A 13,595-nucleotide genomic window follows, 5' to 3' on the forward strand; every position below is an offset into this window, starting at 1 on the left:
AAAAGGATTGTTGTGAAAATGTCTTGAGAACTAGTCAGCTTGACAGGGAGTTAGTGTACCATGTCATCTCTGTGTTATGATGACTTTATTTAATTTCATTAAAGCTGTAATGACTTATTCAATTCAAGTTTATTGAGGCAGTTTGAAAACCTTACCTCACCCTATAAAGCTGTATTTGATACATTATTCAGCACTTTCAAAACTGGGTCAAATAATAATTTGTAGGGGCATAGCCCAGTGGTCATACCAGTGTACCCCATGTTCAGTGGCTTTTGTATTTGAAACTTAAAATACATTGATACAGATGTTTATAATAACATTTCAGGTAATGGCCAATACAGACACAGATGTTTTGGTCTAACACTTCCACACTGCTCACGTTTTCTTTCATTTTTGACCATGAAAAAGATCAGAATTTGTCCAGCAGGTCACATATTCAGCCCAAAAAAAGTATTTTCTCAACCAGTTAGGAGTGCTAAATGCCAGCACTAAACTGATGCGCCACTAGAGCTGTGCGTCTTCACTGGTCTCACGATTTGATTTGATTATGATTATCAGGTCAACAATTTGATTTGGCTCAATTCACTATCCTAATGCATCAAGAATCATCCGATGCATTTTTCCATTTTTTGTTACTGCATATGGCTTCTTTTGATCAGTGGAAGCAAATTGTCTGACAAAATCCCTATGTTAATGTAAATTTCTTTACAAATTCATTTTCACTTATGAAAAAAAGTGGGTGACTGCTACATGGGGGTCAAAAGTATCCTATACTTTGTAGCCAGGATCAGGTGCTCTTCAGGATAAGAGGACAACTTATATCCCTTAAGTCATTAAACTGAATGATAATGAATTATGCAATAATAAAAATTATTACATTAATATTCTCTTTAAGTAAAAGGTTTGCTTGAAAAATAGCAGCTTTTGGAAAAGGCATGTTGAAATAGGCTTACTAAATGGAGGTTTAGTTATGCTTTTCCCTTTCCTAAATTCATAGGTTAACTTGTTTTCTAAAACATTTTAACAGTGTTGCAGTTATAAATCAAACTGCTTTCTCACCTGCTTCTATTTCCTTCCCCCACTCTCACACATCTCTTATTTAATGAGAGAAATTAACTTCACATCGCCCTGTCATGATTTCAAATTTGAGTTAGAAGTGTGACAGGCAGCCTCCTGTGTCAGGAAAAGGATTTTGTATCAACACAAACTAATGTGGCATTAAAGGAACATTTCTGGCAGGTTGATGGTCAGTGTCTGATTGTGTGGTAAATCAATTATATTTGGCTTTTAGTCCATTTATTGTCCATTTAATAGTGAATTAGCTCCACAGATGTGTTTTATCTCTTAATAATGTTTCACAGTATCACATGTAGCAATTACAATGGCACTAAAACATTCAACACACTGGTTTTAAACTGTTGGTGGGAACACCAAACATATAAGCGTCTGTTTGTCCTTTATCTCTTTTTCACTGTCTTCTTTTCTAATCCTCCCTGACTTGCTCTGTGTCTCCACGCTCTGGAACAGTGTTTCCCTAACTTTTTCCTGGTGACCCACTTTTTACAAGGGTCAAGCCATTGAGGCCCATCAACCTTGCTTTCCCCTAATGGCTAGTGCTAGCTTTGATAGCGTTAATTCAAGACTCAGTCTGGTCCTGGTGTTTTCTGTTTTACAAGCCTGGAAGAAGCCATTTTACCTCTGCCACATAGACTTTCTTTAAATCTGTTACCCCTTGGGCCCTCGGTAGTTGTCTAGTCTGAAATAATGCGTTTCTTTTTCATTAGCCAAGCCTCAATTACTGACTTTAGCTCTTCTGCTGTCCAGTGGCTGGTAGTTTAGTACTATGATGGAAAGGGTTGGTGTTATAGGGTAGAGATCCCCATGTGGCTATTATGTAATAAATTTCATATTAAATACTGCAGCAAGAAATTATGAAAGCTAATTTAGTGACCCAAAAATACCTCCTGCGGTCCCAACCCAGACTTTAAGAATGAGAGCTTTAGAGAGTGTTTCTGGGTAGACAAGCCAGCACACTTATAACAAAGGAATTTATTGGTTTAGAAGCATCATGTGTAACTACTGCAAACTCAAAGACAAGAAAAGCTGCATCCCTTAAAACGGACTACTGTCAGAATGCATTGAAGAAGGGAAGGGAAGCTACTCTTTATTTGAGTATAGGTCCTGCAGCAAGAAACTACACATACACTGTCTGTCTGCATCGAGTATAAGCTGCTCCTGCACCGTGAGACAGAATAGCCCGCATCACAATGCATCGTGGAAATGTTTATTTTTAACACAACTATGCATCACAACAGATAAACATCCTCTACTGACATCAGTTCATGCCCACCTCATTTGCAAATGGTGGATGTTTGTCAGAAGGGCCGATATTAGCCACTATCGATGTTAAACTGATGCATCCATGCATCCCTACTTAAAACAGGCAACCTGGGTTCAAGTCCTGCCTGTGCCTCCTTTCCCGCATGTTGTTCCCCTATCGCTCTCTCTCTCCAGTTTCTGACTTTATCTTCTATCCTATCTACAATTTTGGCTGAAAGCTCAAAAATAGATACTGAGGAAAAACTCTTTTTAAAATATCTACACTGTAAGAGAAAATTGTATCTAATAAATGTGTCTGTATTTGATAAATTGAAATAAATACCCAGTCACAAGTGTGTTTTAGCATTGTGTCTGTTTGCTTTCATGTTTTACACCATTGTTCCTGGCAAGTTTCTCCTGAATACATGATAAAACAAATACCTTTTATGCCACTAAATTGGCACCAATTAACTGAAGGGTAGCAGAAAGCTTGTATGAATTAATCACATAGTGGGAGAGCATGGAAATTATACTCAGGCCTCCATCCAGTAGTTAAAATGTATGCATGCTGTGTGAGAAGCATTGCTTCTTTACAGGAAATAATTTTGTGCTCTGAGTTCAAACTTTTGAGATTTGATTATTGCATATGCTCAGACGATAATCATACTGTGATTGATTGGATTATTTTTTTGATACTGTATTTGTAACTTTTTCTAGATGCAAGAGCTGGGGATCTCAGGCTACATGTCTGACAGCGAGACTGTCAGTGGCGTAGCAACATCCAGCAGACTGGACTGCGAGAGCTTTCTCCTCCAAACTGGTGAGAGCAGCAGCAGATCGGTCAGTAACTGGGTCAGATCTGCTCAGGCAATGCTGCAAACACCTCAGAAGCAACACGACAGGCAGTCCAAGACTCCTGAAGACTCTGCGAAGAAGAAAAGGAAACTTCAAAGGTGTGAATGTCTTTACATTAAATAATTCCCTTTAGTGATGTATCAATTCACCTTCTCTTTTATGATCTAAAATGTCAAATTAATTACCACCTAAACTCTGATGTGGATGTTTTCTGTGTGGATGATCACTGTGACATTACTGTATCGAGATTATTGCTTCACAACAAGAACAAACAGAGCAACAATACGTTTTGCTTGCTGTTAGACGACAGTCAAAGTTTAGCTGAGATGTTTCCACAGCAGAACTGATGATAAAAGGGACACCTGGTGTCACGATGTGGGTGCTAAATGTCGTTGCCATTTCCAAGGCCCCCAAAATCTGACAGATGGCTATCTGTACTGTTTGACAGCCCAATTTTCTTGCAGCAGAACCTGCGTTTTTGAAATAAACATATTTACATGTGCTTTGTTTGATGCTGTGTGGGTTTACCAAGTACAGTCATCATTTTTCTTCACCTCTGATTGATTGTGTTTGTGTTTGTGTTTGTTGCACAGTGGGGGCCTTGCTGAGAGGCTGAATCGACTACAGAGTAGACAGAGGTCAGCTGTAAGTTTCTGGAGGCACCAATCCATCCCTGACACCTCAACAGCAACAGGTGACCCTCACAGTAATAACACCCCTTATAGCCCTCTGTGCATCTCTGAATCACTGTTCACATTTAATGATAAACTTTGATTTAATTTGAAGACAGGGCCTTTTTGTGTTTCTTTGAGTGCAGAGGAAGCTCTGGCTGTAGGTTGATCACTGTGCCTCTGAACTGTGAACTCAGTATCTAGGTGACAGGAAACTTCTTTTGGGTCTTTTTTCCTTTCCGTGGTGAACCAAACCTCTTCTTTCTCTCGTTAAGTGTCTCCTTATAATAGGACACAAACAGTGGCTTAAAAGTGACAGTTGATCGTGGAAAAAGAAAACAACAAACTGATATAGCACGTTTATGATCAGTGGTTTGTGGTTTGGTAAATGTAACATAACTAACAATGAATTGGCTTTAAAGATTATTCATTTTGTTGCAGTTATTTGGTGTGGACTTTTTTTGTCCCTTAACATAAGAAGTTGGATTATTTTTGTACAACACTGCAGAAAAATTAAATATGCCTGTAAAACTATTTTTCTGATCATCAGTGACATGTCACAGACTTTGTCCATCAATAGAAAATTCTCATCTGGATTAAGTATGTGGAAATTAAACCGTTTTTAGCATAATAAAATCTATAACATTTTGTTTGTAAACTAACATTGAAAGGGTTAAATTAATCAAAAATATCTCTCAAATGTCTCTAAAAATGGCAGAATTAGTTAATTTATGTTGATTTAAGGCAGTTTTTCTGTGTGGATCTTTGTTACTACAGCCTGGGTGTTAACCATGGAGGATTATATAAAATTAAAATTCTTATTGATTTCTGTTTTTCCACTTTTATCTTAGAAATGAATGTTATTTAAACAATTAATTGACCTTTTTTCAGGGTTCCTGCAGATCCTTGAAAAGTCTTTAAAACTCTTAAATTGGACATTTGAAATTTACGGCCTTAAAAAGTCTTAAAAACTCTTAAATTTACCAGTGAAAGGTCTTAAAATTTTAGAAGGCACATTGTCAAAGATATGTTTGGATCCAGTCTTTGTTTTCTAGCCAACATTATATGATGGGATCATTCTTTTTGTCTATATTCTTATCCGTGTAACAATTAAACACATTTACAGCAGTGCTGTCTGTGTCATCCCCGCCCCCTCAGTATGCACAGGGTTCAGAGAGGAGCCTTCAATGTAATGATAAAATATTTAAGAAAATTAGAAAAACCTGAAATCAGCCACAAAGAGAGATTTCATAGTTGTTAAAGGCCGTTCCAGAAAACAGTGGAAAAATGGGGGTTACAACATGACGGCTGTATGTAACCATCAAGAGGTCTCTGTCCCAGGTTTATACTTGCTCCCTAAAGACCGCCTCTCCTCTGTGAAATAGATGGCCAGGATTTCATTTTTAAACCCATATTGAGAGCTATGGTTTGTCACCTGTCACCTTAACTGAACGACAAAACATGACAAATAATCTGAAAAACTATAAATCAGTCGTTGCTGCAGGGAGTGAGGAAAAGACACAGGAAAAGCTAGCATGCTTCAGTCAGAGTCACTGTTTGAAAAATTTAGAAAATGTTAAATATCTTTATCAGCATCATTAACAAGATAATCCTTTAATTTTGGTGATATCTGTTGATTATACTATTTCATGTTTGACTTCAAGGATAGCTTCAGCTGGTGTTTATTTTATGTGTTTAAGCAGTACACAGGCTCCTGTCATGTGATTTGTGTTTACTATGAAACTACTCGGTTTAAAAATGGTAAAAATTAAACATTCAAGCAACATATGCTTTATAAAGCTTTATAAAGGAAATTGTGTTCTTTTTTATTTAGAAATCAATCATTTGTATTTCTTACTGAATTTCCTCCACAAATTGTTTTATAATTATTCTTAAGAATTCAGAGCATTCAGTGTTTGATGCTCATAATTTCCGTGGGGAAATTATTATTTTTTAGTACTTACTGAGATTAAATAAACCTAGTACGGTTGTAAAACACTAGTCCAGTTCTCTAAGATCTGGGCTACCAGCTTACCCTTATGTTAATAGGTCTTCCTTGACAAAAGCATTATTCTGCTTTAAAATAGTTAAACTCTTTTCATTATTATATTAAATCATTATTATTATTATTAAATCATTAAATTTGAGCATTTATGACCCCAAAAAATCTTTTAGGTATTAATTTTTCTCAGCCGAGGCCTTTAAAAGGTCTTAAAAAGTCTTAAATTTGATTCAGAAGTTCCTTCATTTTCTTGTGGTCAAACTATCCAGCAAATTGTAATAGAAAAACATCCCTATGGCGGCACGCCTGTTTATCTCTGTTGTAGTAATTTTCATGTGTGATGTAAGTACACTTGCACTTGCATGTGTATGAGGCTTTAAAATGTTTCCTGAAATATACCGCTTCCTGACACTTATCAGATCACTGAAGGAGGACTTCAGTGCTATCTCAAATTTGGCCTGCTGCTTGTAGTTGTTCTGATGTTTTTGTGATCTGTGACGTAAATGAAGGGAGCACAAACAAAACACTCATGCATGGGCAAATGCATGTTAAAACTCAGCAACTCTGAAGCAATTCCTTTGATATTATCTACTCAGATTTTTTTAAACTTACCTCCTGGCTACTTTCAGAGTTCGTGTGATCACTTCAGTGCAGTTTTCACATTTCAGAACGATCAGTTCTACACAAAAAAGAAAGCACGCAGCCAAGTTTCTCTCTATTATCTGGGTTTGATTAATAGCTTCAGGACTTTGTCTTGATTTGCTCTCCGTAATTATCTTTGGTGACTTTATTGTTCAGGCCAAAAGCAAAGTCAGCACTGTGGTGAAATTCCAAATATTTGTACACTCACCCAGTGGGATTCACTGGATCTCATATCCAGCTCAGCCTGAGTCAGAAAACCTTTACAGTTATGCAGCACATAGTTCTGATGCTAAAACTGAACCACTCGTATAACACATAATGAGTCCCACAGAGAGCAAGAATCCGTGAGAGCATCAGTACAATCTGTACGCACATACACACAAACACACAGGCTCTGACATAAACACTCAACATCTGTGTTGTTGTTTTTGCTCCGCTCTCCAGTGGACAGGCCTGGCAAACTGGTGCTGGAGGTGCTGGAGGTTCAGGAGGAGTGCAACATGCAACTGGCCCTCTGCGAGCACCAGCAGCCCCCCAGAGAGGCCCACCAGCACTGTGACCCCATCCCTGAGGAGAGGGCTCATGTGCTGGTGCTGTTTAACAGAGAGACAGCAGCCCAGCTGATTCCTGCACCCAGAGATGTCATCCACATTTACCCGCCATGGTGAGAGCATGCAATACACAAAATCTGTTTCTTTTATTTTTTCCTTCTCTACACTGTGTTCCAAATTCCTATGCATATGATGTTTTTGTTAATTTCTTCCCAAATACTCTATATAATTTGCAGTCTATAAAATTTTAGACAGTCAATAGTCAATGGCTTTTTTTCCCCAAAATAACATAAAATGCAGTGTTCCAAATTATTATGCCAAGCAGAGTTCAAAACACTCAAAAGGTTCTTAAATACCATATATTATTTGTTTAAGCTTAATTATGAATGCAAATGCTTAAGATTATATTTTGCCCATCTAATGTAGCATGGATGGGGTAGCAAAAAAATTATTCTGCTCAGTGAAACCCTAACTTGCAGTTTTAATCATTGATGTCAACCATATTTCTGCAAGAAAATAGCTTTGATAAGAAGACTTACATATTTCGTCATTGCATTAATGGCCTATTGCATTGTTATAAATAGAATCAGGCTCTTAAAAACAAATGCATAGAAGGGAAAATTGAAAGACAAAATACTGGAGTTGAAAATAAACATTTAACAGAAACCTCATGATTTAATGTAACGGTTCATGTGTTTTTTAAAATCATAATCAAATAAAATTAGTTTGAGTTTAGAGCTTAAAAATGTTCTCAGCTCACAATCGTGAGCAGCAAAGTCCCAGATGTGAGGAACACATCCAGAGCAGGGAGGATAGGAGGTGGGAGGCGTTTCTGGGATTGTTTAGGAGTCGGAGCGAGGCAGCAGTTGACTCCAGCTGTTGGGAGTTTGGGGTTGAGTGTGCTCTGGAATATCCAAGCTGGCGGAAGAGCAGGGGCCTCCTCAGCGCTCCGACGTCACAAACAGCTCCAGGGAATGCTTCACATTCCTCTTCCTGGCAGTAGTTAGGTCATTTCCAGCAAGCCGGGGGAAAAAACAGAGCGAGATTATTTTCTGGAGCATTTGGGAGCAGAGAGAGGAGGGAGCCAAGGGGCTGAGATTGAAAACATATGGCGGGTTTGAGAGTATCTCTTGCTTTAGCACCTCTTCTCCTCTGTTGTGTTTTATTCCTCAAATCACAAGATGTAGTGAAGCTCTCAGCAAACACACCCGTTGACTGTTTGTCAGAATTTTTTCATGTCCAAAGGCATTGCTGAATACTCTGCTTATTGAGTTACAGCATTTGTTATACATTTTGAATCAGTTTATTCTAACTCAATAAAGTGTCCCTAAATCCTTCCAATCACTCATGAAAACTTTAATCAGTCTTAAGAAAAATGTATTTATCTAGCTTCTACTACTACAGCCTAAATACACGGAAATGCAGAGCATCATTCTGGTAAAATTCCTCTCATTTATCAGTTTCCGGTGTGACACTTGAAGAGTTAACCACCCCCATGATTCCTGTACTGAGTAGGTCGGCTCCTCCCCCCTCCCACGCCTCGTTGTGAGTGGGCCGAGGCCTGAGCGGAAATACCTGTGGGGATTATTCACTGTAAAGCTGTGACGCGAGCAGCCTGGGCCACTCCTTAACACCGGCTACCTGTCTGATGATGACAGCGGCCCACTCACCTGTTCATAATAGGGTCACACTTCCGTTGCGGATGTTGTACCTGTTCATGTGTACAGTACGTTCTGCTCTGTTAACATTAGAGAAAGACTCATTGATCTCTGATTAAAAACGTTTTCAGGCTTAATCACAACATGAGAGCTTTTTTTCAGTAAGTGTTACACAGAGTTAATATTTAAAGTGGTTGATAAGCACTCACACATTACCACTACTTTCTGCATTGATAGTTTTTCATTTGACAATAAAATAAATTCTCTCAAAGTAGAACAGTAATGCACAATAAATAAAATGAAACAACTATCTAAAATACCCCACCTCAAGCACTCATTTAAATTATTAAACTAAATAAAAAATATTTGTAAAAAGTATATCTTAGGTTGATTGTTTATGCATTTACCCCTCTGGTAGTTCACTGAATTAGACGACATATAAAAATATGAGCTACATCAGTCAGTTTATCATAGATACTGCTTGGTTTTCTTTTGCAGGCACAGGCTAGAGCCTATCCCAGCTCTCTCCCAGTGGGCAAGAGGTGGGGTACACCCCAGTGTTAATATTGGCAGCTATTTAAGATTTTTTTGTTTTTGTTTTGATTTTATCTTCTAAAAAATGTTTTAGTCTACATTTGGTGGAAGAAGTCAAGAGCATTTAAGTCTGGTTGAAGTCAATTAAAAGTACTTGAATTTTAGTCATTACTTTTAGTCATAGTGTTTATTCTTTTATCAGCCAATTTAATTAGCCAAATTTTAAAATCAGTTGAAATGTTAAACACTCATATTGAATGGTCAGGTTTTGGAGCATATGGGGCATATGGAGCATATTTGCTGTTAGTAGCAAATATGATTCATGTTAAACAATAATCAGTCTGTTTTCATGAAAACTGCTGTTTTCTCCGTTTATGTTTGGCTTCAGGCATTTTGGGAGTGCAGTTTACCTTCTTTGGGATTTTACTAATCACTTCACAGTATACTGGCATCTAACCCAGTGATGTACAACATGACCACCCAAGAAATATTGATCTGAAATATCTCAATCCCCTTTGTGGCTGGCTGCAGTTTAGGAACTGATCTCACAGTTAGAGGCTAAAAATGACATTCATCTAAAAGAAAATGTAAATCTTCAAACAAAAATAAAAATGTGAATTAGACCAAATCTTTTTTTATAATTATACTTTGAGAGTTTGGCCCCTAAAGTTCCTGATAAAGGAGAAAGTGGGCCCTTGTACAAATGTAGTTGATGACCCCTGGTGTAGGATAATGGCATGTAATGGAAAACTGAAATAAAGACCTCAGATTGTATTTCAGAACATTTTGATGCTTCCTAAAGTGTTGCTGATGACTAATAATATCTGAAAATTTATTTATGGTTTACGCTTATGCCGACATTCATTTATGTTTTTTTTCTTCTTATAAGGAACCCTACATGTTCAGACATATCTGTGTGTCTTATATTTATATATATAGTATGAAGAAATGCGCTGTATTTTTATAATAGGAGAAAATATGAAAATAAATTCACATTTATTCTTGTGTTGTTGAGCATTTGTAATTGCAGAGTGATGTCAAGGTTGCATTGTTCTTCCCACATCTTTTTTTTTTTCACATAAACCTGAGTGCAGTTTTAATGATGAGGACAATAAGGAAGAAGTTGCTGTTACGTCAATCAAGGTGTATATGATTGGAAATATGTTGGATAAAAAACAATGGCACCATTCAACATCACTAATCAGTGTACTCTGAACAACATCTGCCTACATGTGAAACTATTTCTTAAATTATCTCAAAATGTAGACTCCTAGTGTGTTTCTTTGCGAAACACAACAAAGGCACCAATGCTAATCTAAAAGAGTTAATATGTCTTAGTATGCAGCACTCCCTTTAAAATGAGATCAATTACATGTCTGGTTTCTCAAGAAAGGAGACGTGCTGACTGACATTTCTTGTGGCTTATACACTTACTAATAACAGATAGCTCATACAGCCCTGCTTAAATACATCTAAATGAGCCTGTTGATGAGTCAACTGGCAACAGTTTCCATAACTAACTTCATAAAAAGATTTCCATTGTAAAATATGTTCGTTAGTATTCAGTAAAGTTAATTTTTATTTGCTTAGCACAATTTGCACAAATGTAATGTCGGTAATGACAGGAGATAAAAACAAAGGAACAAATACAAATGAGTTTATTAATGTAAAAGTCATGTGACCTACTTAGTCTTATAGAGGTTTTTTTTTTTTTGTAACCAGCACACATTAAGCTTCTGTATTTTAAAACCATCTGGGGATTATTGACTATCAAAACACCAGGAACTTCTCCTAGGTTGATTGACTGGATGACTCAATCAACTGTGTCTGCACAAGCACAGTAAAGCAAACAGTGCCAAGAACTGTCCGTACAATTAAACACAGTCAAGGATAATCACCTCCAATAAACACCGCCTTTGTAATGATGGCATGATGACATTACATTTTTATTTGGACAGTCCCGGATGCGGCTCTGACTCTTACAGGCGTGTGCAATTCAGTTTGGGCTATTGTGTCATTCTTTTAGTTTTACACTTCATAATCAGTAACTATTGATTATCAAAAGTATTCCTGTTTGATCTGTAGGAAACCATGTTTAGCATTATGTCTTAATAAGAGGTGCCTAATCATTACAATATTAACTATATTTATAATTGTTTTATAAACATTCTTCTTCCTGTTTTCATTGCATTGTTTCCCCGCTTGATGTAAATGTGTGATTTCTCTGGCTGAACTATCACTTGAGGTCAGAGACGAGCTGAGACGAGCTGAGACACGCTCGGCAGTTCCAGTCACATAGTGCTCTTGGCTCTGAGTAAGTGATGATAAGCAATCATCACACTATTTATCCGTGTCACTAATGGAAGGTATTAAGTCATAATTCAAATTCACCACAAACAAGCTGTCCTACAATTACCTCTTTTTTATCTTTTTTTTTTCTCCTCTGTTCTCAGGCTCTGTACCAGTGAGGCGTGTACTATTTACCTGTTAATGGAAACAAAACTTTTAAACTTCAGCCACCCTATTATTACCAGGATGTATTTTTCTTAGGAAGGGCAACTGATCACACTTTTGGTTTTGTGGAGCCCAAGACTGCCAAATAAAAAAACTAGAAGCAACTAGAAATGTAAATCACAAGATTAATATTATATTGATTCTTTGTTATTTCAGCTCATTTCACATGGCTGTTCAAAGTCTTCTAAACTTAGCACAAGAAGTGAAGAAATTTGTGTTTGGTAGTTTATTTCTTTGTTGTAAAAATGCTTCTTGGTGATAAAATCTTATACTGTTAGAAAGACTGTTTATTTTCCTTTTAAATGGTGCCACATTTGTAAAGAACATGCATTTATGGGATGAGCAGCAGAGCTGAGTATTTGGGTTGCGCCTATGAGAAATGTGGAACATCTCTGCCAATGCCAGACGGCTTATGCTGTTGCTATTGACTCTAGTTTTGAGCTTCTACTAGCCCCAGGTGCTGACAGTCAGGTGCCTGATTGGTTCCTGTTATGTTCAGCAGTGAGTCCAGATTCTGCTTTGGGCAGTTGGATCATAGGGTCAAGTGTGGAGATTGCTGCGCTGATAGAGTAACATCTTTTGGCGGAGGCAGTGTGATTGGGGGGGGCATCTCCCTCACTGGAAAAACAAGGCTTGTCATCATTGGAGGCAATCTCAATGCAGAGAGATATTGAGATGATATTCTGCAACTAGTGGCAATTCCATATTTCCACAGTCTGGGAGCGAACTCTATCCTCCAAGATGACAACTCTCGCCCCCACGGAGCACATTTATCAGAGACTACCTCCAGAATTTGGGAGTGGAGAAGATGGAAAAGCCTTCCAGCAGTCCTGACCTCAACCCCACTGAACACTTGTGGGATCAGCTTGGGCTTGCTGTTCTTGCCAGAGTGACCAACCCAACCACATTTGCTGAATTGCAACAAATACCGGTTGAAGAATGGGATGCCATCCCACAGCAGTGTGTGACCAGCATGAGGAGGAGGTGTCAGGCTGTTGTGCCTTTGTATAGTTCTTCCACATGCTACTAAGGCTCCTGTTTGTTAAAAAAGACAAATTGTTAGATTGCAAATATGCCTTGTTTTCTTAGACTTCAATCATCCAATCCACCAAACACCAAACAAGAGCCATGGCAGAATGAGCTGTTTGGCATTGGCAGAGAAGATTTGGCAAATTTTTCACGGGTACAACCCACATACTCAGCTCTGCTGTTCATCCCACAAATGCATGTTCCTTATAAATGTGGCTCAATTTAAAAAGGAAATAAACAGGTTTTTCCAACTATAAAATTTTGTAGACAAGAAGCATTGTTACAACAACAAAATACCAAACATTTTCCTTGCTTTTGTATTTACATATAGTTTTGATCCCTGTCACTTCAGTAACTTAGAAATTAAATGAGATGATATAATCACTGGTCACTTTAGTAGGTTCACCTGTCCAACTTGTTACTGCAAATATCTAGCCAACCAATCACATGGCAGTACCCAATGGATTTAAGCATGTAGACATGTTCAAGATGATGCACTGAAGTTCAAACAGAGCATCAACACAGGAAGAAAGGTTATTTAAGAATCAATTTAAGAATATGCCATGATTGTTGGTGGTCTGGCGGACTTTCATGTTGTGAAACCAAATTCTGACCCCAAAAATCAAATGACAGCAGAGTTTGAGACTCCTCTGACCAGGCAAGGGTTTTTTTCAGTCGTCAATTGTCCAATTGTGGTGAGCCTATATGATTTGATGACTGTAGCCTCGGTTTCCTGTTCTTAGTGTTGTGGTCTTCTGCTGCTTTAGCCCATCTTCAAGATTTAACGTGTGTGTTCAGAGATGAACCTCTGAAGAGTTAT

At 37.7% G+C, this 13,595-nt stretch overlaps 1 protein-coding gene across 1 annotated transcript in view; it reads left to right on the plus strand.

Annotated features, from left to right (window-relative positions):
* The window catches only part of spidr (scaffold protein involved in DNA repair), a 54,413-nt gene that overhangs the window by 7,152 nt on the left and 33,666 nt on the right, over window positions 1–13,595 (plus strand). Inside the window, exons 6-8 of the mRNA XM_041803291.1 lie at window positions 3,037–3,272; window positions 3,768–3,868; window positions 6,934–7,153. Coding sequence (XP_041659225.1) covers window positions 3,037–3,272; window positions 3,768–3,868; window positions 6,934–7,153 — 557 coding nt within the window. The remainder of the gene's footprint in view (window positions 1–3,036; window positions 3,273–3,767; window positions 3,869–6,933; window positions 7,154–13,595) is intronic.

Source organism: Cheilinus undulatus, linkage group 13 (assembly GCF_018320785.1).
Source record: "Cheilinus undulatus linkage group 13, ASM1832078v1, whole genome shotgun sequence".
Lineage (NCBI taxonomy): Eukaryota > Metazoa > Chordata > Actinopteri > Labriformes > Labridae > Cheilinus > Cheilinus undulatus.